This window comes from Lepisosteus oculatus, chromosome 19 (assembly GCF_040954835.1).
Source record: "Lepisosteus oculatus isolate fLepOcu1 chromosome 19, fLepOcu1.hap2, whole genome shotgun sequence".
Taxonomy (NCBI): domain Eukaryota; kingdom Metazoa; phylum Chordata; class Actinopteri; order Semionotiformes; family Lepisosteidae; genus Lepisosteus; species Lepisosteus oculatus.
This window is the reverse complement of record NC_090714.1, coordinates 13,180,649-13,204,189: the sequence shown is the minus strand read 5'-3', so window position 1 is coordinate 13,204,189 and position 23,541 is coordinate 13,180,649. Positions and strand designations below refer to the sequence as shown.

Here is a 23,541-nt window from a genome sequence, read left to right as displayed (position 1 = left end):
ATGTAACCTCACCATTTTCTATATAATAGCACATTTCATAAACCTTACAGATATACCAATAGTGATATTGTATATTTGACTATTTTATAAAGCAGGCTGAGCACATCCAGGACTTGTATAATAATATAATATTTAATACTTAACAGTAATAAACAGCTTGTTGGTTTATAGATTTCTCATTCTGAAGTCTCCCTCCCTATAGTGCATTATCTCGAAAATTTCGACTTTTATATTTAGAAATTAAGCCCTCATACCATGACATTCCGAAAGAGCTTTTCATTCCTAATCCAATGGGTTCATTTAAATCATTGTTCTTTTCAGCAGCCCATTGTAATGCAAATGACTAGGTTTAAACAGTGTGTCCCGTAACTAAAATATCCTTGTGTTTCACCTAAAAATAGCACTGTGATGTCAAAAGCATTTCTTAATGTTACTGCAAGAGCCCGAAAGGCTCAGTTTATCTCTCAGTCAAAAAGATACCACAGGCAAAGGAATTCAGATGATTTGCATGCAAATTGGAACCGCAGAATGGTTTCATTAAATGTGATGCACCTTAATGATGATGAAAGAAGAGGCACTGGATAGACTCTATAAATCTTCCTCTAGAAAAAGGGATGCATCCAATCATGAAAGAAACAGCTTACACATTTCAAATAACACCAACGTTCATTAGCAGCAGGGTACTTTCCATTCAAGAATAAACAAAGGAAAAAAAAAACAGAACAAAACTTCATTTCTGTTGAGGTAATCTTCGCGTTTCCTGCATTCTCTCTGCACCCTCTCTGCAAAAGACAAACACTCCCTGGTGCACCAGATTGACCTCATTTGGTAAACATAATTAAATGAGAGCTTCACAAACCAATGACGCATAGAATCTGCATTAAGATGCTTAATTTCACAGTAATTGTGCTCCTGTGCTAATAGAAAAGAACTTTACTGTTTAATAGCACGGTATCTACAATTAATAGTCTAGTGATGCCTGAGCTACTAGACAGACCACTTTGATTTCCAACTTGCTGCAATTCGCTTTGCAGAGAAACACTTTCAAGTCTCAACATCACAGGTCTGCGTCTATGGTCTTCACATTGGTTGCTTTTAGTGTATTGGTATACCAAGGAACCTCCTCAAATTAGTTAATTAGAGAACGCCTGTGACAATACAAAATCCTCTTGCAGGAGGGACAAATGGTTTTGGGATGGAAGCTGCAGTCGCAATCTTGAATGGTGCAGCGGTTTGTCTTCTTTAGTAGCGGCAAGGAAAAAAACAGGGAGACAAAATGGAACCTGGACATTTATCATCATAAACTTTGTTTTTAGATATAAATTTGCAGTCCATTATAAATGCACCACTCTCCAGTTAAATGACACGTAGCACAGACAACCTCTTCCTTTTAAATTAAAATTTGCAATGTAAATTGTTCCCCAAACACTTTTTTGTTTATTTAAAATGATTGTCCTAAGTGGGTGTATTGTGACAAAGAGGACTTTGTTTTCGCATTGGGGCCCTTTTGGTTAGACGCTAACAAGTTCATGGCAAGCTGTTAATTTTACTCAGGCGTTCGGCGAAAACCGTTTACCTTTTGATGTGCTGATCCCAAGAAAGAAGAAGAATTCAGAATTCTCTAGCTCTTTCTTAACTTATTACTGCGCATCCTGAGGATCATTTATCCTTAATGGAAAAACATTGCAATTTTAAACGGATTTAATTTATTTCCATATGCGTCTTCCTCCACGTCCGTCCTACAGGGAGCTGTCAGCCATGTGTTGCACCTGATGTTTTCCGAATATCTTGGCTCTCCAGCTGTTGTGAGCGCAGCCAGTGCTCTGACACTGGGGAGGGATGCCAGGGGAGTCTGACTCAAAGACTGTGTAATGGAAACCAGATTGCTGCTCATCGTCTGACAACTGTGCAGCTCTGCACTGCTGCAGTCGTAGCAAGGAGCTGTTATCTGGTGGAAGGGACTTTTGGATTTTAGATACTGGCAAGTCCTGTTTTGATGGCTGCAACCTAAATGTTTGAGCACAAGGTAAATATGTATAGAACAGAAGACACTTAGCAAATTCAAATAATATATCAGAAGGTGTTGTTTACCGAAAATATTACCGATCCGTTGCTAATCCTTAACTTAGCCTTTCCCCATTCTCTATTAAAAAAAAAACTACCACACAGCCTGCTAGTCCAGAACCTGCAATGCCCCTCAGTACAGCTCAAGCTGTTTTCTTCAAGTGAAGTCTGCCTACTGTAGATCACCAATTCCCAGAGGCATGTAAACCAGCCCAGACCATTACTGTAGAGCACTGCCCCTCTGGAGCTCTCAATCGCCCCCCCTTCCAGACTGAAGCGTAGACAAACACTGAAGCCCCTTTCCTCACAAGTGGTCTTAATAAGCCTCTTAATTAGCCCAGAGAGATGGCTAATTCCAAGTAGAGACTATCCCAATGGCTCCTTTCCCTCACGTGGACACTCATTCCCTCTGAGGGCTAATTACTCACTCAGACCAGCTATGCCTTATCCTGCAGGTTTTCCCAAGTAATAGGCGGCCATCTTGACTCAAGGCCAAGGGTTCGAGCCAAGATGGTGGCTTACTCACACTTCTCACCGGAATTTTCTGGAACTTTCTTTTTCTAAGTCTCATCTTTCATGTTAAACCAAATGCCGAAACTGCAGAGCGCTGTGAGAAATCTAATAATCGAGGCCTACGTAACTTTGTGACTCATTTTACTTCTATTATGCCCAGTTATTGCAAGAATCAAGCGAAAGGAATACAATCTTTAAACTCGTTCTGATTTCTATGTTTTTAATTAAATAATGCATTAATTTAGCATTTATTCAATGAATCATTACAGTAATAATTTGTTTTTTAGATGGTAACTTTTAACCTTCTACACGTGTGCCGCTTACAAAAGGACTGGAGTTTTGTTTCTCACCTAAAATTCTTAACAAAATCACTTGGCAATCTAAGTAGTTTTTGTGTTGCAACATCTAAGAAAACATTGATTTCTACTCATTTCCTGTCCACGGTGCTCACAGCAGTACATAGAGGCAGTCCCAGGTTTAGATACTGGATCTCTCCCTCAAGACACGGCTCTGCTATTTCCACACATGTACTGTACCTGCTGTAAGAGTGATTCACCATAATTCCTTCAATACCACCACAGTCCTTTCTTCAATAATTCCCCTGGGAAACTATTATCCCACCTCATAAGAATGTTTTATCTACTTCGCTATTGCCATGTGTTAGTAATTTATCATGTTCAAAAGCGGTCACAATCTGAAAAGACATCAAGATTTTACCCAACGATATTCCTATCAGCTTCCTTTACTGGTGTCAGTTTTGTGTGATCAGTAGTTGTAAATGCCTTTCCACATGCATAAAACCCACCCACCACTAAAAAAAGCAGTGCAAAACCTGCAGTGAAACAGCCCCATTAAGAACCTACTAAAACCAAATGCTAGCCGTCTGATTCTTTTAAACTTATTATTAATGGCTTTAATAAACTCCTTCCTCCATGTTACTCTGCCTGACTGATGGACTGATGGAGAGAGCAGACAAAACGCACTGAAGGTGCCTTTCTAAAGTTAAAGGGACGAAGAAGGATACAGCCCCGGTTATTTCCACTGTGTGTTCGACAGAGCATGGCAGCTGTGTGCCCTGGAGACTTCTGTATCCCTGTGCTACAGCAGTGGTACTGGTAAGCCTCAGAATAAAAGAACTCAAACTAGAGCATCACCACAAACTATCTATGCTGTAAACCACTTCAGTTGGAGTATGCACATCCATAGCCGTCTCTCTCTGAAAGATATGTCAAACACACACTGTAATGATACAACAATCATGTCTTACTAACTGGCACTGACTAGCTGCTACTGTTTTTATGTACACCATCATTTGAGAGCAAACAAAAACATAATTCCAATAAAATAGACTAATATCAAGGTGCAGGAGGAAACCATTCAGTTTTTAAGAGGGAACCGTCAATCTTTGTAATTATTTCCAATACTTTATTGACTGAAGCTGAGCTCTTGTTCAACTTTTTTGAGGCCCAGCTTTGCCTTTGGTGGAATGTCAGCTTGCAACACAGTTATTTATAGCACTGCAGCACTGCTGGAATTTCTTTCATTAAAGCTTCTCCGTGTCCTGTGCTGCTGCTGCTGCTGCTAACTGTGTCACGTTAACTTGGCCATACCTGGCTCTCTCAGTTGTGCGCAGGGAGCCGCCTGTCACGAGAACAATGTTGTGGAGTGGCAGCACTTCCATTAGTGGCTTGAGCTAAAATTTACACGCCCACATTAAAGACCATCCTTTTTAATTAAGAGCATCCCCGGAAAACATTCGCTTTGACTACAGTATACAGCTTTTGACTGCTGAAGAATGTACCACTTTTATGTGCCAGGGAAGTAACCATGCTTCTATTAGTGCTCATTTAACCTATTTGGCAATATTTATGCATGAAAGAGCAGCAGTAGGCTACATTTTACAAGCAATCGAGGTGTCACGGGAGAATTAAAAAGGGATTTTTGATTGCTTCAGAAAGGCGAACCATAAGCGTCTACTCATTCCTAAAGCAATCAGGGGGTTATTAAATATCCTAAGAGTCACTTTGACATAATCTACAGTACTGCTTTATGTTACAATAAAGATATATCAAAGTGCTGTCTGGAAAACAGTATGGATACTGTAGAGAACTACGGAAAACGCCAAGGAAACATATACGTCATTAGCGAGAATAAATTAGTACTACTGACAAGAACCACAGTGTAAGAACAAAAGAAAGACTACAAACAACAAGAGGAGGCCATTAGGACCATGTGGCAGAATCAGAATCAGAAACTTTTATTCGCCAAGTACAAAATATACGAGAAATGTTGCGCAGGTGTCAACATAAATTATATGATATGATTCCAGTTATATTATTTATAATAATAAAAATAGCAGTAATAATAATACTTAAGCTGCCTACCTAGCCCGAGTTAATACCTCAGTCACCAAACCCATTTACTATGGGCCACGATGAGGTCTGTCTAGACTGATTTTCCTTTGCTGTTTCATACAACGAGACTGCAGCCATCTGTGATATCTGGACTAATGTGTCATGCCAACAGCCTCCATCAGCACTACGGGCAACCCATTCATGACCCCCTATGGAGAGGTGCGGTGCCAATGAACAGGACTCATTCAATGCCTGGACCTGTGATGGTGATGTAATCCCCCACTAGGGACCCTCCGCAACACTGAATTTTCCCATAACAGGGCACAGTGGAACTGGGAGGTTTCTACAGGGATGATCAGTCAAGGCTGATGAAGGGATGTAAAAGTTTACTGTAGAATGTGCAGCACATTCATGCAGGTTGTTTGTCTTAAAGAACTGTATGGAAAATGCAATCAATGTAGACTTTTTTAAAACCCCAAAACAAACAGGACAAATTTGACTGTTGGTTACTATATTGCTAAAAATGATTTTTTAATGATAGTCACCAGATTATTGCTGCTTTCAATGTCCTTTATCTTAGACCTATTTTTCTTATTTTGAAACTTATCTGGGCATTGGCTGGTGTGAAGTCAATATCTGATTTTCCCCACCCATAAAATATTAAATACATTTTGATTGTCTGCATAAATGTAGGTAACCACTGGTGTGCAAACTCCCAATACATTGGTGTGCAAACTCCCAATATATTGAAAACATCCCATATGAGTCATTATCTACATCTTTCTTTACAGATTTTTAATAATCTGTTATTTGAACATTAAATCAGCTAAAAGAAGAATTACAAATGAGAGTTCCATCTAATTCTTCAAAGAAGCCCCAGTATTGGATTCAACAACATGGCTCAATAGCTCATTACAAACTTAAAATTCTGTACTCTTCTCTTTTAACCTTATTAAATATTCATGTTCTCGAATATCCTCTTTGAAAAGTTTGAAACATATGGATTCCTCAGTCACCTACTTCCAAAGGGATCTACACCCTCTGTCACATCAGGTAGCAATTAAATTAGGTAAATAAGATACAGAGGAGGCAACACCATCATCCTTTGACCCTTGTCACTTGCTCCTACCAAATTAGCATGTTGGGTCTTCTGAAACACTAGAAGCAGACTAACCTTTGAAACAGAATGTCAAATTGTTCATACACTACACAAAATGCAGGCTAGTGCCCCTTGCAAATCCTCACATTTATAGTCATTAGCACAGCCTGAAGGTCTGCTGTTACTTCCATCTGAAAAATCTAATATCAGACAGACGATCAGGTGGGAAATATTTCCACACTCTGTAATAAATGTTGATTTATTTTTCTGGAGCTGCACCTGCATATGAAGTAACCTTGGATTTTAAGATTTTTACTGTGGACCGTATTTACTTTGCTTTGAAATGCCTCACTTGCTATGGTTTGTCTTGTATCATCGTGTCTCTCAAGGTTTTATCATTTGTGCTTGTACTCGGTTACAATAACATGGGGATCTTTGTCTTAACAGAGACGGGAGCTGCCAGCTGAAACAAAGACAAAACTGAGGGGCAGTCGAGAAAGGCTACACTGCAGTGAAGAAGCACAATTATGGCGAAACTCCTTTGTAATTGCTGTTGTATGGCTGCCTGGTTGCTAATGTGACTATTGAAAAAGAATTCAAATCATTTTGGCAATTTCATCCTTTCAGCTTTGTCCCTAAACAATCATGCTATTATTGTGTTTTTGTTTTCCTGCATGATTAAGCTAATGATATAAAAATGATATGTATCACAGAAAGATACAAGAATGGGATAATTTCTTGCGGAAAGGCTGAAGGAAGAAAAACATATTTCAGCTGTGGCGCCTCTTCAGGGAGCAGAAGGAGCAGGAGAATGAAACAAAGGGATGGATAAAGAGGACAAAAGGGACAAGAATAGATATATTTGTTTGTTTAATCATTCACCAAAAATGCAAAGGAAAAGCCTCTGATTTCCCCCGAGGAAAGGAAGGGGGCAGAATCGAAGGCTCGTGCTTTGCAGTGGCAGCTCTTTCACCTCGTATCGGCCAAGGCTCTGTCTTACAGCAGAGGGCTCAGCTGGCCCCAGAGAGAACGCAGCACTGCCCACACGGAGGCAGAGGGGACGAAGGCAGATGGTGATTGGTTGCAGGCAGATGTGTGGATATAGTGTCAAAAATGGTGACAGAGAATTCCCCCAAGTAGGAAATCGGCGCGGAATGAAGGATAACCGACAAGTAAAAACACTGGGGAACACTTGCTGGAAGCAGATTGTACATTGAGAATTCCAGGATTTCAGATTAGACTCTCAAAATTAGACGTTATTTTATTGTTAGTCTACAGTACAAATACACACCTCTGTTTCTCTTCCTTTTCAAACTGAAAGAACTGGACAGAGACGTCAGGTTGTCTTGTCTCCACAGACTGCCCAGGTTGCCCAGGACCACAGAACCAGACTTCCCCTGCCAGCTGGCCACACATGTAGGTTTAATGAATCTCTTCTGTCACAAGAGTCACTTTGGAACACCACTGTTGCTCATGTCAACTTTTACTGTCCAGTTACACCAAGAGTTTCTTAGAGTGGATATTCTTTAGCATGAGGTTTTGTCCTCATGCTTGTCCTCCTTGTTTTTTGTTAATGTTCATCTGAATGTTCAATGTAAAAAGGTAGATGACACTGATTCCCATCTTCCTTTCTATTGTCTTTAGTGCCACATGCTGCTCTGAATGGTACTGTCAATATTCTGCCACTGAGATGATAGACATCTCAATATTTAGTCTTATATCTGTGTGCCAGAGTGTTAGATATAAACCTCCATCAGCAGCCTATAGGCAACTGCATAGATGAATTCACAACATCCAAGATACAAGGAGCTTTCTATATATCACACTGCCCACATCACACTTCCTCCTTTTCTAGGCATGCTTTGTCTGGACAAACTGGGCATCTGTATCTTTCAAAACTACAGGATGAACTTTACAACAGACTATTCCCTAAAGTTTTTCAATGCTATAAATACCTCCAGATGACATGTGTATTAGACACCGATGTAATGATTCTTTCTGCAGTCAAACTACCACCACCTACCTGCCAAACAAGCTTTCAGATATTGGATCTCAGAACACACTCAGCTCAGGACTCATCCCCTTCGATCTGTTGTATCTGCCTCCCTAAGCAGCTCTTGATGCACAGCTTCTGTTCTCCGCCTCTAAGCTACATTAGCGTAGGTACAAATGATTCTGTATCCTGAGGCACATCTTCAGACAACAGGAGGAGTGCTTTGCCTCCCCACCAGTCTTTCTTTCACAGCAAGCATGGGAAGAAGGACTGGGAAACTTCAAACTTGAACATGCTGAGTTAAAAAGGGAAACTGTTAAAATTGTGGGGGGAAAATGTCATTATCTACAGTAAATAAAATTTGACATTTAATCTTAAGCATTCTGTTTATGAAGCAAATTTATTCAATACCTTAAGTGTTCAACATATTTTTGTCAGATTATTATTAGTTAATTATATCTATTTATTTGGTTTATTTTTTATTTGCTGTATATTCCGACAGGAGCCATTTTCTCCCTAAACACTGGACCTCTTCCACAGCCTGATGTGTTTTATTGGCTGACACCAGTAGATCTCTTGAAGAGCAGTCAGTTATGGAATTTTATTTCAGTCTTGTATTGTAATGTCTCCCTTCAATAAGAAGGGAAAAACAGTAAAAAGGTCAAAGTTGTGCCTTTAGGTAGCAGTGAATTCCACTTTTTGCTTTGTCTGTAGTAGCAAGCATATTATTACAAGTAGAATTAAGAGTTATTGAAGTTATCTAACGATCCTGGTCTTACTGTGCCTTGACAAGGCAGGTTGAGTCTCTCTAAAAATGCAGAGGAATGTTACTAAAAGGGCCATCCAATAAGAGACATCTTAAAGCTGTGTCCAATGTGGGACCATCCAATGATATACAGTATAACGCAGATGGACTCTAGAGGGTCTGTTTCTCAACAAGATAATTGGTCAGGGGTCACTGTTCATCATCCAAAGAAAGATTCACCAATGGTGAACTTGCAGGGTAGACACCAGGACTACAGTATATTTGACAACAGCTTCAACCAATCACCAGCTATGATGCTGCACCTTAAAAGCTAGTACCTAATTCATTTTTCCTTGGTTAATTCACTGGCCCCTCCAACTGAACGGGCAATCAGACATTTCCAAACAAGACTCTGAAATAGTGAGTCACCAAAGTACAGAATTCTGCCCAATATAATCTTTCTGAAACCGAAGAAAGCATGTGTTCGCAACCCCACTGTGATTTTCATATGATTCATGAAATAAAACAATTGGACTTTTTGTGGACTTCTTTTTGTCAACATCCTGAATATCCTAGCATATTCAGCATCAAGCTAAAGCCAGAACAGACCAAGTTCTTCCACTTGTCTACCTTGCAGTCAGTTCAGCATGTTAACAGCCACCAAGCCAGACCACAGAACAACCCAGACCAACTCAGTCTACCCAGCAGGAAGTTTAAAATCATCAAGAACATACTGTATTTGGATGGATCTTTATGCACATTATAATTCTTGAGAATTGAACTATTATTCCAAACATGTTTGGAGTCTAGTTCAAAATAGTAAATGCATGTTAATATCTGGGAATATGTCTGTGATGACATTGTATTAGACTGATATGAACTTGACTGTAACAATTTAATTAATTTATTTTGTCCCTGAGAGAACAATCAGTGTTTCATATCAGAGCAGATCATTTCATAAATATATTCGATTCCATTTGGTTTTTGTTATGCATGTTTTGGTGTTATATCAATAAATTGTACAGTATATTGTGCATTTAGAATCTGTGTGTGAAACAGTTAATTATTGTATTTGATTCCTAAATGTCAGCAAAGTACTGTCGCCATTTATTTTTACAGTTTCTGATTGTTACAGTAAATAAAAATCCTCACATCACTACATTTTAATCATATCCTTCCACAGTTTAATATTTCTCTGTATTATTTCCAAATAGAAAATAACATATACTGTAACATATAACATATGACTTTAGTCAGTCATTAGGAATTCCCTTTGCAAGCAGTAGGTTCATCATGCTGTTTTTCTTTGCATAATTCAACAAAAACATTAACCACAAGAGAGAACAAAATATACATTGCCAACTTTAACAATACCTAAACTGTCAAGGTCTTTGTTCTCCATTCATGCCCTGAAGAAAAAATTCAGATTGGGCCAACACAGACCAACTCAATAGTCTGAATTTTAAGATGTGTATTTGCATGTTTAATTGCATTTTTTATAAAGTAAAAGTTATACAATGTTGAAACAGTCTGAAAAAGTTGAATTGCTTTTCTAATAGTATAATTATGTGTGAATAATGATTATTTCAACGATCCAAATATCAGACATAATTGCAAGTTTAATTGCGGTCACGTTGCGATTTTTGTAATGATGATGATAATGATAATGATTTTTATGATGATGATATATAGAGAACTCTTGTACGTTGCTTAGTAAGCTATTACTATTTATTTTTATTTGTAGCTTTTGCTTATTTAAATGCCTTGAAATATATTTATATATATAATATACAAGACATTTATGCAATGCATTTAAATAAGCAGATGCTAGAGACAATGTGTGGCAGCTAAACTTGACTTATGTGCACACAAAGGAAGAAAAAAAGTCATAATACAGTTCCATCTTCTGTATCATTTAATTGGACAAAGAGCTAATTCATATCAATACCCATAATCCATCTCAACTTGCTTTGGGTCATTAGCATTTATTTGAATGAAAACTTAAAGAATATCTGCATGGAATACAATTTTATTGGAGAACCATAAAGGGGGAGTGGAGGTGGGTTTTTTTCTGGCCAGTTCCCTTTCACACGTACAAATCTGCAGTCTAAAGAAACAAAGCAATAGGCATTGCTGCAGTGCACTGACGCTGTAAATCGGGGTTTGATGTTGTATCCTGCACTGGAAGTGCTTGGAACTGATAAATTGGGTTTGTCAGTTTAATATCAACACAGAACTGTGGTGAACTGCATTACACTTCTATTATGTGACTTAGAACAATGCAGTTGTCATGTACCCCTACATCATCTATGCCTGATGATGGAGACGTCTAGCAACCAGATTCAGCGACTGTGCAGAACCTCAATTCTGAAACATATCGTATATGCACATTTGCAGACAGTGGCAGCAAAACAGTTGTCCCAGTATGCATATCCTACATTACAGCATTGTATGGAAGAACATTTGGCCATTGGAAACAGCAGGTACCTTATTCTTCTAAATAACTATCTTCATACTTGTTTGTGAAGGTGATTTTTTTGGAAATACAGGTAAGACTTTCTTTTGTCATGCAAAAAACATTACACACCCATCATGAACTAAGAGGTTCCCATATGTTTAATCTTGACACCATTTTTCAGTTAAAAATGAATTTAAGAATCACTGTGAGACATCAAGTCACTGGCATTTATTTATAATGCGGTAACAATTCTGTTAGAATTGTCCAATCTTTTCTAGCAAATTGCATTATTTCTGTAGTGCCACAAACCTTTTACAGTAGGTGGACTCATGCTGCTTATTAGGCAGTAAAACAAGTCAGTGTCAGTCTGATTCTCTGGCCAGCACATGCAAGGGTTTCTGAGTAGCATCCAAGCCCTGGGTGCAATGACAGAGCTGCCAGGACTCTTGTCTCATCTTTCCTGCTTCTCTGAGTTGGGCTGCCATTGGGCACACAGTGCACTCATGATTCACGGTCTCTTTTCAGCTCTACGGACAGTGGTATCTCAGTTTGCACAACCACTGTGACCAGTGCTTGCAGCAACAGAAAGCAAAACCCATATAATCTATTACATACGTTGTGAAGGCAATAACATGTTATATCTCAGTTACAAATACATTATGTTCATGATATTAAACGAGCTTTCCCAGGCATTCACTGCTTGAATAAGGAAACTCTGAAAAGAAATTTACAATGTTCAAACAGGTCGCCCGATTCTTTGTTAATGTTTTTAGAAAATGAAAAACCTGGAATCACTAAATCACCAGTCTGAGAGGACCTGTTTTCTTTTTCAAAGAATGTGCTTCCAGATCATTAATAGCTTTATTGCTGACTTACACTTACACGCTGTAACTTGAGAGGATTCTCATCCACACTGTGAAGTACAAACAAGTACTCCTTGGATTCCACCCACTCGAAACTCATAAAAAAGTGAAAACATAAAAAGGCTAGCACCGCATACTGAATAAAAGCCCAGAATATTTTTTCCGTCTTAAATCTAATCAGTGTCAGTGGGCAGCATGTTGATGTGGAATTAATTAACATAATTGCTTTGCATCCCAACTTCTTGATCTCTGCAGCTGTCAGCACACTGATGAGAGAGGAGGAAAAGCTTAAGACAGCGCTGTGGTCAGAGGGCCATCACTGGAGCACTCAGATGGATCAACACAGGGAGCTTACAGAGATCAATTTTCTGAAAAAAGAAACTGAGAACGGCTTCCCGATTCACTCATCTGCGTTCCTGCTATGGATGCGGCCATATCTTCTGTGATTGCATCCCATGCTTCTCCATTTGACATTCAAAGCCACTGCTGAGTGCTGCTGTATGTGCAAAAAGTCTAAACTAGATGTCGCGAGAGGATCTAGGAATGTCTCAACTCACAGAACCAAGAACTGTGAAATGAGGGAGGTGATGCAGATAATAAGGAAGATAACTTTGAGAGGTGCAGACTTAATTTAACTCAATTATGAGTGTCAACACTCACTGCGTATATTTAACCATACCACACTATCATTACTTTTTATTATATATATATATTACTGCTACTTAAACATAATCATGGCAGTTACACCCTGTATTTAGAATAGCAGGCCCAATCTGCCTTTTTAATCTGGATAGAAAGTAGAATCTTCTGTTTTTCTCAGTTTTCAATTATATTTCAGATCCACCACTAGTTGTACTGTACCGAAAATAAAGGGAAATGTATCACTTTTTTAATATCCTTTATTCCCATGGAGAATAGGTGCAAAAGAGGAGTTTACTGCTCATTTTCCTCCTTTAGGCTGTGAGAAAATGCAATTTTTGAGATGCAATTGAACTGCTTCTAAATCATCTCCTCTTAAGATCATGCTATCTGTATTCATGTAGGCTTTATCTTGTCAATACCTTTCTCTGGTCTGATGCTAAAATTGATTTAACTTTTGGGTAAAATCAAAGGGATCAATCTCTCCCATTGTTTTGGTTTTAGAACCATTATTTATTCCCTGTCATTAAAAACTTAAAATCACGTTTTTCCAAATGAAAGTAGTAACAATCTAGTTGCAAACATTGTAATTTATAGCCCTTTATTCTTTCTGTCCACCTTTAAACAAGAATATGAATCGTTTCTAATTATCACCAACATGCCTGGGTGCCATGAAGATGCGCTCATTCAATCTACACAAAGACACGTGCTTATGGATTATGGCCTTAACAATGTTGCTATTTATTCAACATCTGAAAACTGGAGAATAATCAATAATCAATAATCATAGATAGCGATTAAAAGGAGGTAATTACTTAATAATAACATGTTAACCTCAAAATATGATGTGCCTTTCTCTTGTCTATTTATGTAATGATTTTGCAAAAAATAACTGAAAAGTTACTTTATGTCCTTCTTGAAATGTATTTAGAGAACTCAAGATTTCAACTAACAGAAATAAATTAATGGAATAAATGCTGTTCATTTTCTAACCACACCAATTTGGGTCACATAAGACTTATGCTGTGAGACAACCAACACTTCAGTGGTTTTCGCACACACCTGTGAATTTTGCAGATTAATTTACCTTAATCTTGTAACACAAAAATTTACTGTTAAAAAATGTTTACATTAAAAATGTGTCAACCATCATTAGATAAAAGAGCCAACATAAATGTGACAGAAAAATTATATATGACTCAGATTTTCAAATGATATTTCCTCTTCACCCTACAGCACATTGGGGTTGAAATTGCCACAGAGACTTACCCTGCAGCAAAACACATTTAATCTCATGTTGCAATTGGCATGTCATTGGAAACTGAAATGACATCTGTCGGTTTACAGAGTATTTACAGGGAGCATGTCGAGAAATCCCTAAAGAGCACAATCTGTCGATGGTCATAGCACTCCACCGGATCCAACACATCCTGGATGTACAACTAATGCACTGAAAACTGAATCAAAATGCAGTTTTATACTGTTCGTTGTAGGCTGTGTCTGTCAAAGTACAGTATTCAGTTCCAGCAGATTTGGCCTTACCTTTTCCCACTCCCTGTCCTTGTTCAAAACTATGACCACAAGTTTGGGGTTTGCTTGGTACCCATCTTCTGTGAAGGACAAATCTCTGCCATCCCAGGTCACATTCATCATATATCTGAAAGACAAATATTCAATGAAAAATTAATGAGGAGTCAAGCACCTAATGAGCTACCTAATTCAGTCATCAGATTATCACAGATGAAAAATGTGCAGGGAATATTGTTACTCTCCCTGAAAACTCGAGTCTGCATTTGTTTGACAGCATCCCTGCTATTTTTGAGACACAGGTATATACTTAGCACGACACACCAAACTATGATCACCTGGAAATATTCAGGGTAAATGCAAAGTAAAGCACATATCACTGATAGGAAAAAAAACACTGAAATATGTTCTCTGTTATTTGATTAGGAAAAGCTCTATTTTGCTGTTACATTGTTTTTAATTTTGAGCTCAGCTCATGACATGACCTTATCACTGCAGTATTTCCAATATTATCCCCTGTTTTGGTTCTGGAAACAGGAGCCACAGTACATCTTATGGCACATTGAAGGAAGAACTTTTTTCCCCAAAAGGTGTTTTCCAACTCTGGACTCAGAACTGTCTTTTTCTCTACAGCTCTGCTCCATCTAACAGACCTGTGCTTATTTAAATTAGCAACTTATTAGTAACTTATTTACAAATTAGAATAATTTTCAAATTAAATGTATGAAATTTGACTATTAACCAATGATTGAATTGATTGATTTTTCCTTTGTTTTTGTGCTTTCTACAACAAAGCCTTTCAGACTAAGAAAATAAATCGCCAGCCCACTTTAAGAAAATGAAAAAGATGCTCTGGTTTCAACCAAGCTGTTTGCCCCTGCTCGTTTGCAAATTGAACAATCGTAAGAAACAAATGTGTTGAATTTATGGAATTAAAAAAAACAAGATATTCCATTAGGAACATTCTAGATGATAAAGCTAACAAACAGTATTAAATCAAACTCATTACTGTGCATCCTTGCCCATGCACAGGGATTTTTACCCTTATCGCTACTGTCTTTGAGCTGCTTGAAGGACATATTACTTAGTTTATGAACTCTTGAGGTTACAGCAATATTTCAGCAGCACCAGCTGACACCATCACTACACAACCAGAAGCCTGTTGGAAGAGGCTCAATCTAATTCTTCTTTTTTGTTTTGGACCATCAAACACTGATCCCCTTGGCATTCAGAACTGCAGATACTTGTCCCACAGAATCGAAGGAGCTCAATCAGCAGCGACCCATTGCAAGGATCACGCTCTGTTTAGCCTGAATCAGGCGTCTCTCCAAGCTGCAACAGACGAGAGCTACATTGTTGCCAGAAGCCTCTCTGGCAGCAGAAGCAGAGGACTTGACCTGCAAAAGCCTACTTTACTCCGTTATCAAACAAAGCGTTCCAAACAGATTCTTGTAAAAAGCCCTTGCATTGAAATTTCAGAGGGTTTGAAATTCTCTTGGCCCACAACTTAGACAAGGCTGGTATTGTCTATTGTTGCTGGTCTATCTCTTCCCAGCATGCTAAATACTGTAGGTTGGTGGCAGAAGAATGCATTATATTATGATATTCATTTGATTAGAGTATAAACACGCATTTTGTATGTGTCTGTTTGAAAGTCACTGGGATAAAGAGCATGTCTGCATGATGGAAAAAAAGGGATGTCGAGGGAAGTAGATACTTTAATATTTAGCAGAGCACCAGAAACAAAACACAAACAACTTTCTCCCTGTCATACTGAATACAATTTCTCAGCCTATCCTAATACTATACTCAAAGTTTGGGAGATGAAGTGATGTGAGAGTTTTAATTTACTATAACGATTATAAACTGGTACAGCAAATTGTAAAGGTACTTGACAACTTTAAGGAATCAATCAATCAAGCATAATAATTTGCAGTCTCACATACAGATTCTAAATACACTACAATGTATTGATATAAAACCAAATTAATTCATAACAAACATAACAGAATTTATTTGTGAAACAATGTGTTTTGATATAAAAGATTGATTGTTCACTCAGACATTTCAAGAAGAAGAATTAAAATATATCAACTATAACTTGTTATGGTCTACCTCGTATGTTTGATCCGTCTCATTTAATTACATCACACTCTTATTCTTGGATATAAGTAAATATGTATTTACTACCCGTGAACTAAACATCAAACACATTTGGAATAAAAAATTAAACTCTCGAGAATTATAATGCAATTAAAGAAGTTTTTTACTCAAAGATCCATTGGCCACACATATTTGATAAAGTTAAACTAGGCAGCTCTGCCAGATGCTAACATCTTGCTGAAAAGTCTATAAAAACAGCTTCTCCATAGTGGTCTTCTTGGGTCCAGCTGCATAGTAGACAGGTGAAAGAACTCGGATCATTCCGGTTATCCCTTGGTGCTGAATATACTCGGATATTCAGGATGTCGAAAAAAAACTCCAACTCTCATATTTCATTGATCTGATTAAAATTAAAATAACAGTGGGTTTGTGTACACAAAATTTATTCTGCTTCAGAAAGAATATATTGGGCAGAATTCTGTATTTTACTCACTCTTTCAGACTAACAGTTATGTGTTTGGAAAAGTCAGATTGCCAGCTCAGTTGGAGAGAGATGTGGAGCCAGTCAGTTAACCAAAGAAAAATGAGTTAAGTATAAACTTTTAAATGGAGACATCTCAGCTGGTGATTGGTCAGGATACTGCCAGGTTTAGTTGCTGTACCTATCGCGCAGGTCCCTCATTTATGGATTTTCCTTGGGTGATGAAAAAAGACCCCTTACCCATTGTCTTGGGGAGAAGCAGGCAAGAGACTCACTGGAGCTTTACTGTTTATCATTAGATGGTTCTGTATTGTATGATGTCCCTTATCAGAAGGCCTCTTAGCAGTAAAAACTCTGCATTTACACAAAAGCCCAAGCTGTCTTGTTAAGGCAAAAGAAAGATTATAGAAACCAATAACACTTAATTTTAAGTGTAATAACATGCCTTACCACTACAAATGAAAACAATTACTGGAAAGACCAATAATTCTAATTATGTGTGCTCTTTTGGTGCTGCAATAGTATACTAAAAACTAAAGCTGTCAGTACATTATGCTTTAAAAAAAATATCTATTCTGTTATAATATTAGAAAAAAAATAGTCAATGCATCTGTATGGATCCTACAGTACATAGACGACTTTTTTCAACCAATATATTCTAATTGGACTCCGGAGATTTCTACATTTTCACCTTGAGATGATTCATGATGCTGTGGCAGTTTTTGGTGAATATCTGCAGTGAAGCACAGTCTGAAATTGGGAGCACTAAAGATCTGGGGTGCTGATGTCACACTGCTGTTTATCTTTCATGAAATTTAACTTGTGGATGAACATACCTCATGGACATGTGATAGATACTTTCAAAACATAAAAATGTCATTTTAGAAAATATGAAACACATGAATTCGGCATGACAAAATTCAAGTGGGAGTATTAAACAGAAACAAATGCAGCTAAAAAAAAGAATCAACTATGGAACCATAGAGTATGTATGTAATTTTAGGCTGAACTATGGTAACCGTTAAAAATCCCAAAGCATTACAGGCAAACTAAAATTAGTTTCTTTCAAACCTTTGCTTTAAGGGCAATTTAGACCACATTCCTTTTGGAATTTAGTACATACCCATATATGTCAGAAATAAATGTTTAGAAAACATTGAAATATCACCTTTCCTTAATATCATTTCTGTCCTAAAACACAGCCATGCCATCAAAAATTTTCTACGTTTTGTGGGAATCCTAACCCTAACCCTAGCTAGAGGTGTTGCTGAGGTTAGGGTTCAGACACTCCTCAATGAGTTTCCACAAACGTCCACTCATTTCAGAGGAAAATATACTTCAGTAAATCAAAATATTACTCTGAAATGGCTTAGCAACCTAGAAAAAATGAAAAGAATACCAAGAATGATAAAGGTCTGTTTTTTGAAAACTATTCTGTTATTGTAATTGTCGTATTGAAATGTGTTCTCACCGAGCACGGTTTCAGGCTTATCTAGGGTAAGAGTCAGAAAGCCCATGAAATCTTGGTTTGTATTGTTTATATGCATGGTTTTCTAATGCCAAATGCAGGAGCTTGGAAACTATAATCAGTTTCTTTCAAACCTTTGCTTTTAGGGCAATTTAGACAACATTCCTTTTGGGCAATGCAAAGTACATACCCATATACAGTATGTCAGAAAAAAATGTTTAAAAAACATTGAAATAGTGCCTTTCCTAAATATCATTTCTGTCCTAAATCACAGCCATGCCATCAAAAAGTGTCTACGTTTTGTGGGAATCCTAACCCTAACCCTAGCTAGAGGTGTTGCTGAGGTTAGGGTTCAGACACTCCTCAATGAGTTTCCACAAACGTCCACTCATTTCAGAGGAAAAAATACTTCAGTAAATCAAAATTTTACTCTGAAATGGCTTAGCAATCTGGACAAACCAAAGAGAATGTACCAGGAATGTTACAATTCTGTTTTTTGAAAACTATTCTGTTATTGTAAATGTTGTATTGAAATGTGTTCTCACTGAGCACGGTTTCAGCATTATCTAGAGTAAGAGTCAGAATCCCCATTAAATCTTGGTTTAATTAGTTATATGCCTGTTTTTCTAATGCCAAATGCAGGAGTTTGCAAACTTTAATCAGTTTCCTTCAATCCTTTGCTTTAAGGGCAATTTAGACCACATTCCTATTGGGCAAAATTGTATATACCCATATATGTCTGAAAAAAAATGTTGAGAAAACATTAAAATACCGCCTTTCCTAAATATCATTTCTGTCCTTAAACACAGCCATGCCATCAAAAATTGTGTAAGTGTTGTGGGAATCCTAACCCTAACCCTAGCTAGGGGTTTTGTGGGGTTAGGGTTCAGACACTCCTCAATGAGTTTCCACAAACTTCCACTCATTTCAGAGGAAAATATACTTTACTGAATCACAATCTTACTCCTAAATGACTTAGCAATCTGGACAAACCAAAGAGAATGTACCAAGAATGTTACAATTCTGTTTTTTGAAAACTATTCTGTTATTGTAAATGTTGTATTGAAATGTGTTCTCACTGAGCACGGTTTCAGCCTTATCTAGAGTAAGAGTCAGAATCCCCATTAAATCTTGGTTTAATTAGTTATATGCCTGTTTTTCTAATGCCAAATGCAGGAGTTTGCAAACTTTAATCAGTTTCCTTCAATCCTTTGCTTTAAGGGCAATTTAGACCACATTCCTATTGGGCAAAATTGTATATACCCATATATGTCTGAAAAAAAATGTTGAGAAAACATTAAAATACCGCCTTTCCTAAATATCATTTCTGTCCTTAAACACAGCCATGCCATCAAAAATTGTGTAAGTGTTGTGGGAATCCTAACCCTAACCCTAGCTAGGGGTTTTGCTGAGGTTAGGGTTCAGACACTCCTCAATGAGTTTACACAAACATCCACTCATTTGTGGTGAAAATAAACTTCAGTACATAAAGATAATACTCTGAAATGGTTTAGCAATCTAGACAAAAAGAAAAGAATGTACCAAGAATGGTAAAAATTATATTTTTTGACAAGTATTCTGTTATTTGAAAATGTCGTATTGAAATGTGATCACAATGAGTACGATTTCAGGCTTATCTCGGGTAAGAGTCAGAAACCCCATTAAATCTAGGGTTGAATTGGTTATATGCCTGTTTTTCTAATGCCAAATACAGAAGTTTGCAAACTAAAATTAGTTCCTTTCAAACCTTTGCTTTAAGGGCAATTTAGACCACATTCCTTTTGGGAAATGTACTGTTTAGTACATACCCATATATGTCAGAAATAAATGTTTAGAAAACATTGAAATATCACCTTTCCTTAATATCATTTCTGTCCTAAAACACAGCCATGCCATCAAAAAGTGTCTACGTTTTGTGGGAATCCTAACCCTAACCCTAGCTAGAGGTGTTGCTGAGGTTAGGGTTCAGACACTCCTCAATGAGTTTCCACAAACGTCCACTCATTTCAGAGGAAAATATACTTCAGTAAATCAAAATATTACTCTGAAATGGCTTAGCAACCTAGAAAAAATGAAAAGAATACCAAGAATGATAAAAGTCTGTTTTTTGAAAACTATTCTGTTATTGTAATTGTCGTATTGAAATGTGTTCTCACCGAGCACGGTTTCAGGCTTATCTAGGGTAAGAGTCAGAAAGCCCATGAAATCTTGGTTTTTATTGTTTATATGCATGGTTTTCTAATGCCAAATGCAGGAGCTTGCAAACTATAATCAGTTTCTTTCAAACCTTTGCTTTTAGGGCAATTTAGACAACATTCCTTTTGGGCAATGCATAGTACATACCCATATACAGTATGTCAGAAAAAAATGTTTAAAAAACATTGAAATAGTGCCTTTCCTAAATATCATTTCTGTCCTAAAACACAGCCATGCCATCAAAAAGTGTCTACGTTTTGTGGGAATCCTAACCCTAACCCTAGCTAGGGGTTTTGCTGGGGTTAGGGTTCAGACACTCCTCAATGAGTTTCCACAAACTTCCACTCATTTCAGAGGAAAAAATACTTCAGTAAATCAAAATTTTACTCTGAAATGGCTTAGCAATCTGGACAAACCAAAGAGAATGTACCAAGAATGTTACAATTCTGTTTTTTGAAAACTATTCTGTTATTGTAAATGTTGTATTGAAATGTGTTCTCACTGAGCACGGTTTCAGCCTTATCTAGAGTAAGAGTCAGAATCCCCATTAAATCTTGGTTTAATTAGTTATATGCCTGTTTTTCTAATGCCAAATGCAGGAGTTTGCAAACTTTAATCAGTTTCCTTCAATCCTTTGCTTTAAGGGCAATTTAGACCACATTCCTATTGGGCAAAATTGTATATACCCATATATGTCTGAAAAAAAATGTTGAGAAAACATTAAAATACCGCCTTTCCTAAATATCATTTCTGTCCTTAAACACAGCCATGCCATCAAAAATTGTGTAAGTGTTGTGGGAATCCTAACCCTAACCCTAGCTAGGGGTTTTGCTGAGGTTAGGGTTCAGACACTCCTCAATGAGTTTACACAAACATCCACTCATTTGTGGTGAAAATAAACTTCAGTACATCAAGATATTACTCTGAAATGGTTTAGCAATCTAGACAAAAAGAAAAGAATGTACCAAGAATGGTAAAAACTCTAATTTTTGACAAGTATTCTGTTATTTGAAAATGTCGTATTGAAATGTGATCACAATGAGTACGATTTCAGGCTTATCTCGGGTAAGAGTCAGAAACCCCATTAAATCTAGGGTTGAATTGGTTATATGCCTGTTTTTCTAATGCCAAATGCAGAAGTTTGCAAACTAAAATTAGTTTCTTTCAAACCTTTGCTTTAAGGGCAATTTAGACCACATTCCTTTTGGGCAATGTACTGTTTAGTACATACCCATATATGTCAGAAATAAATGTTTAGAAAACATTGAAATATCGCCTTTCCTTAATATCATTTCTGTCCTAAAACACAGCCATGCCATCAAAAATTGTCTACGTTTTGTGGGAATTCTAACCCTAACCCTAGCTAGAGGTGTTGCTGAGGTTAGGGTTCAGACACTCCTCAATGAGTTTCCACAAACGTCCACTCATTTCAGAGGAAAATATACTTCAGTAAATCAAAATATTACTCTGAAATGGCTTAGCAACCTAGAAAAAATGAAAAGAATACCAAGAATGATAAAACTCTGTTTTTTGAAAACTATTCTGTTATTGTAATTGTCGTATTGAAATGTGTTCTCACCGAGCACGGTTTCAGGCTTATCTAGGGTAAGAGTCAGAAAGCCCATGAAATCTTGGTTTTTATTGTTTATATGCGTGGTTTTCTAATGCCAAATGCAGGAGCTTGCAAACTATAATCAGTTTCTTTCAAACCTTTGCTTTTAGGGCAATTTAGACAACATTCCTTTTGGGCAATGCATAGTACATACCCATATACAGTATGTCAGAAAAAAATGTTTAAAAAATATTGAAATAGTGCCTTTCCTAAATATCATTTCTGTCCTAAAACACAGCCATGCCATCAAAAAGTGTCTACGTTTTGTGGGAATCCTAACCCTAACCCTAGCTAGGGGTTTTGCTGGGGTTAGGGTTCAGACACTCCTCAATGAGTTTCCACAAACTTCCACTCATTTCAGAGGATAATATACTTCACTAAATCATAATCTTACTCCTAAATGACTTAGCAATCTGGACAAATCAAAGAGAATGTACCAAGAATGTTACAATTCTGTTTTTTGAAAACTATTCTGTTATTGTAAATGTTGTATTGAAATGTGTTCTCACTGAGCACGGTTTCAGCCTTATCTAGAGTAAGAGTCAGAATCCCCATTAAATCTTGGTTTAATTAGTTATATGCCTGTTTTTCTAATGCCAAATGCAGGAGTTTGCAAACTTTAATCAGTTTCCTTCAATCCTTTGCTTTAAGGGCAATTTAGACCACATTCCTTTTGGGCAAAATTGTATATACCCATATATGTCTGAAAATAAATGTTGAGAAAACATTAAAATACCGCCTTTCCTAAATATCATTTCTGTCCTTAAACACAGCCATGCCATCAAAAATTGTGTAAGTGTTGTGGGAATCCTAACCCTAACCCTAGCTAGGGGTTTTGCTGAGGTTAGGGTTCAGACACTCCTCAATGAGTTTACACAAACATCCACTCATTTGTGGTGAAAATAAACTTCAGTACATAAAGATATTACTCTGAAATGGTTTTGCAATCTAGACAAAAAGAAAAGAATGTACCAAGAATGGTAAAAATTATATTTTTTGACAAGTATTCTGTTATTTGAAAATGTCGTATTGAAATGTGATCACAATGAGTACGATTTCAGGCTTATCTCGGGTAAGAGTCAGAAACCCCATTAAATCTAGGGTTGAATAGGTTATATGCCTGTTTTTCTAATGCCAAATGCAGAAGTTTGCAAACTAAAATTAGTTTCTTTCAAACCTTTGCTTTAAGGGCAATTTAGACCACATTCCTTTTGGGCAATGTACTGTTTAGTACATACCCATATATGTCAGAAATAAATGTTTAGAAAACATTGAAATATCGCCTTTCCTTAATATCATTTCTGTCCTAAAACACAGCCATGCCATCAAAAATTGTCTACGTTTTGTGGGAATCCTAACCCTAACCCTAGCTAGAGGTGTTGCTGAGGTTAGGGTTCAGACACTCCTCAATGAGTTTCCACAAACG

The 23,541-nt window shown here is 37.2% G+C and overlaps 1 protein-coding gene across 3 annotated transcripts in view; it reads right to left on the bottom strand.

The window, feature by feature from the left end:
• The window catches only part of grin2aa (glutamate receptor, ionotropic, N-methyl D-aspartate 2A, a), a 111,267-nt gene that overhangs the window by 29,973 nt on the left and 57,753 nt on the right, over positions 1–23,541 (bottom strand). For all 3 annotated transcript variants that reach the window (XM_015360578.2, XM_015360580.2, XM_006637156.3), the window contains one exon: positions 14,271–14,385. In XM_015360578.2, coding sequence (XP_015216064.1) covers positions 14,271–14,385 — 115 coding nt within the window. The remainder of the gene's footprint in view (positions 1–14,270; positions 14,386–23,541) is intronic.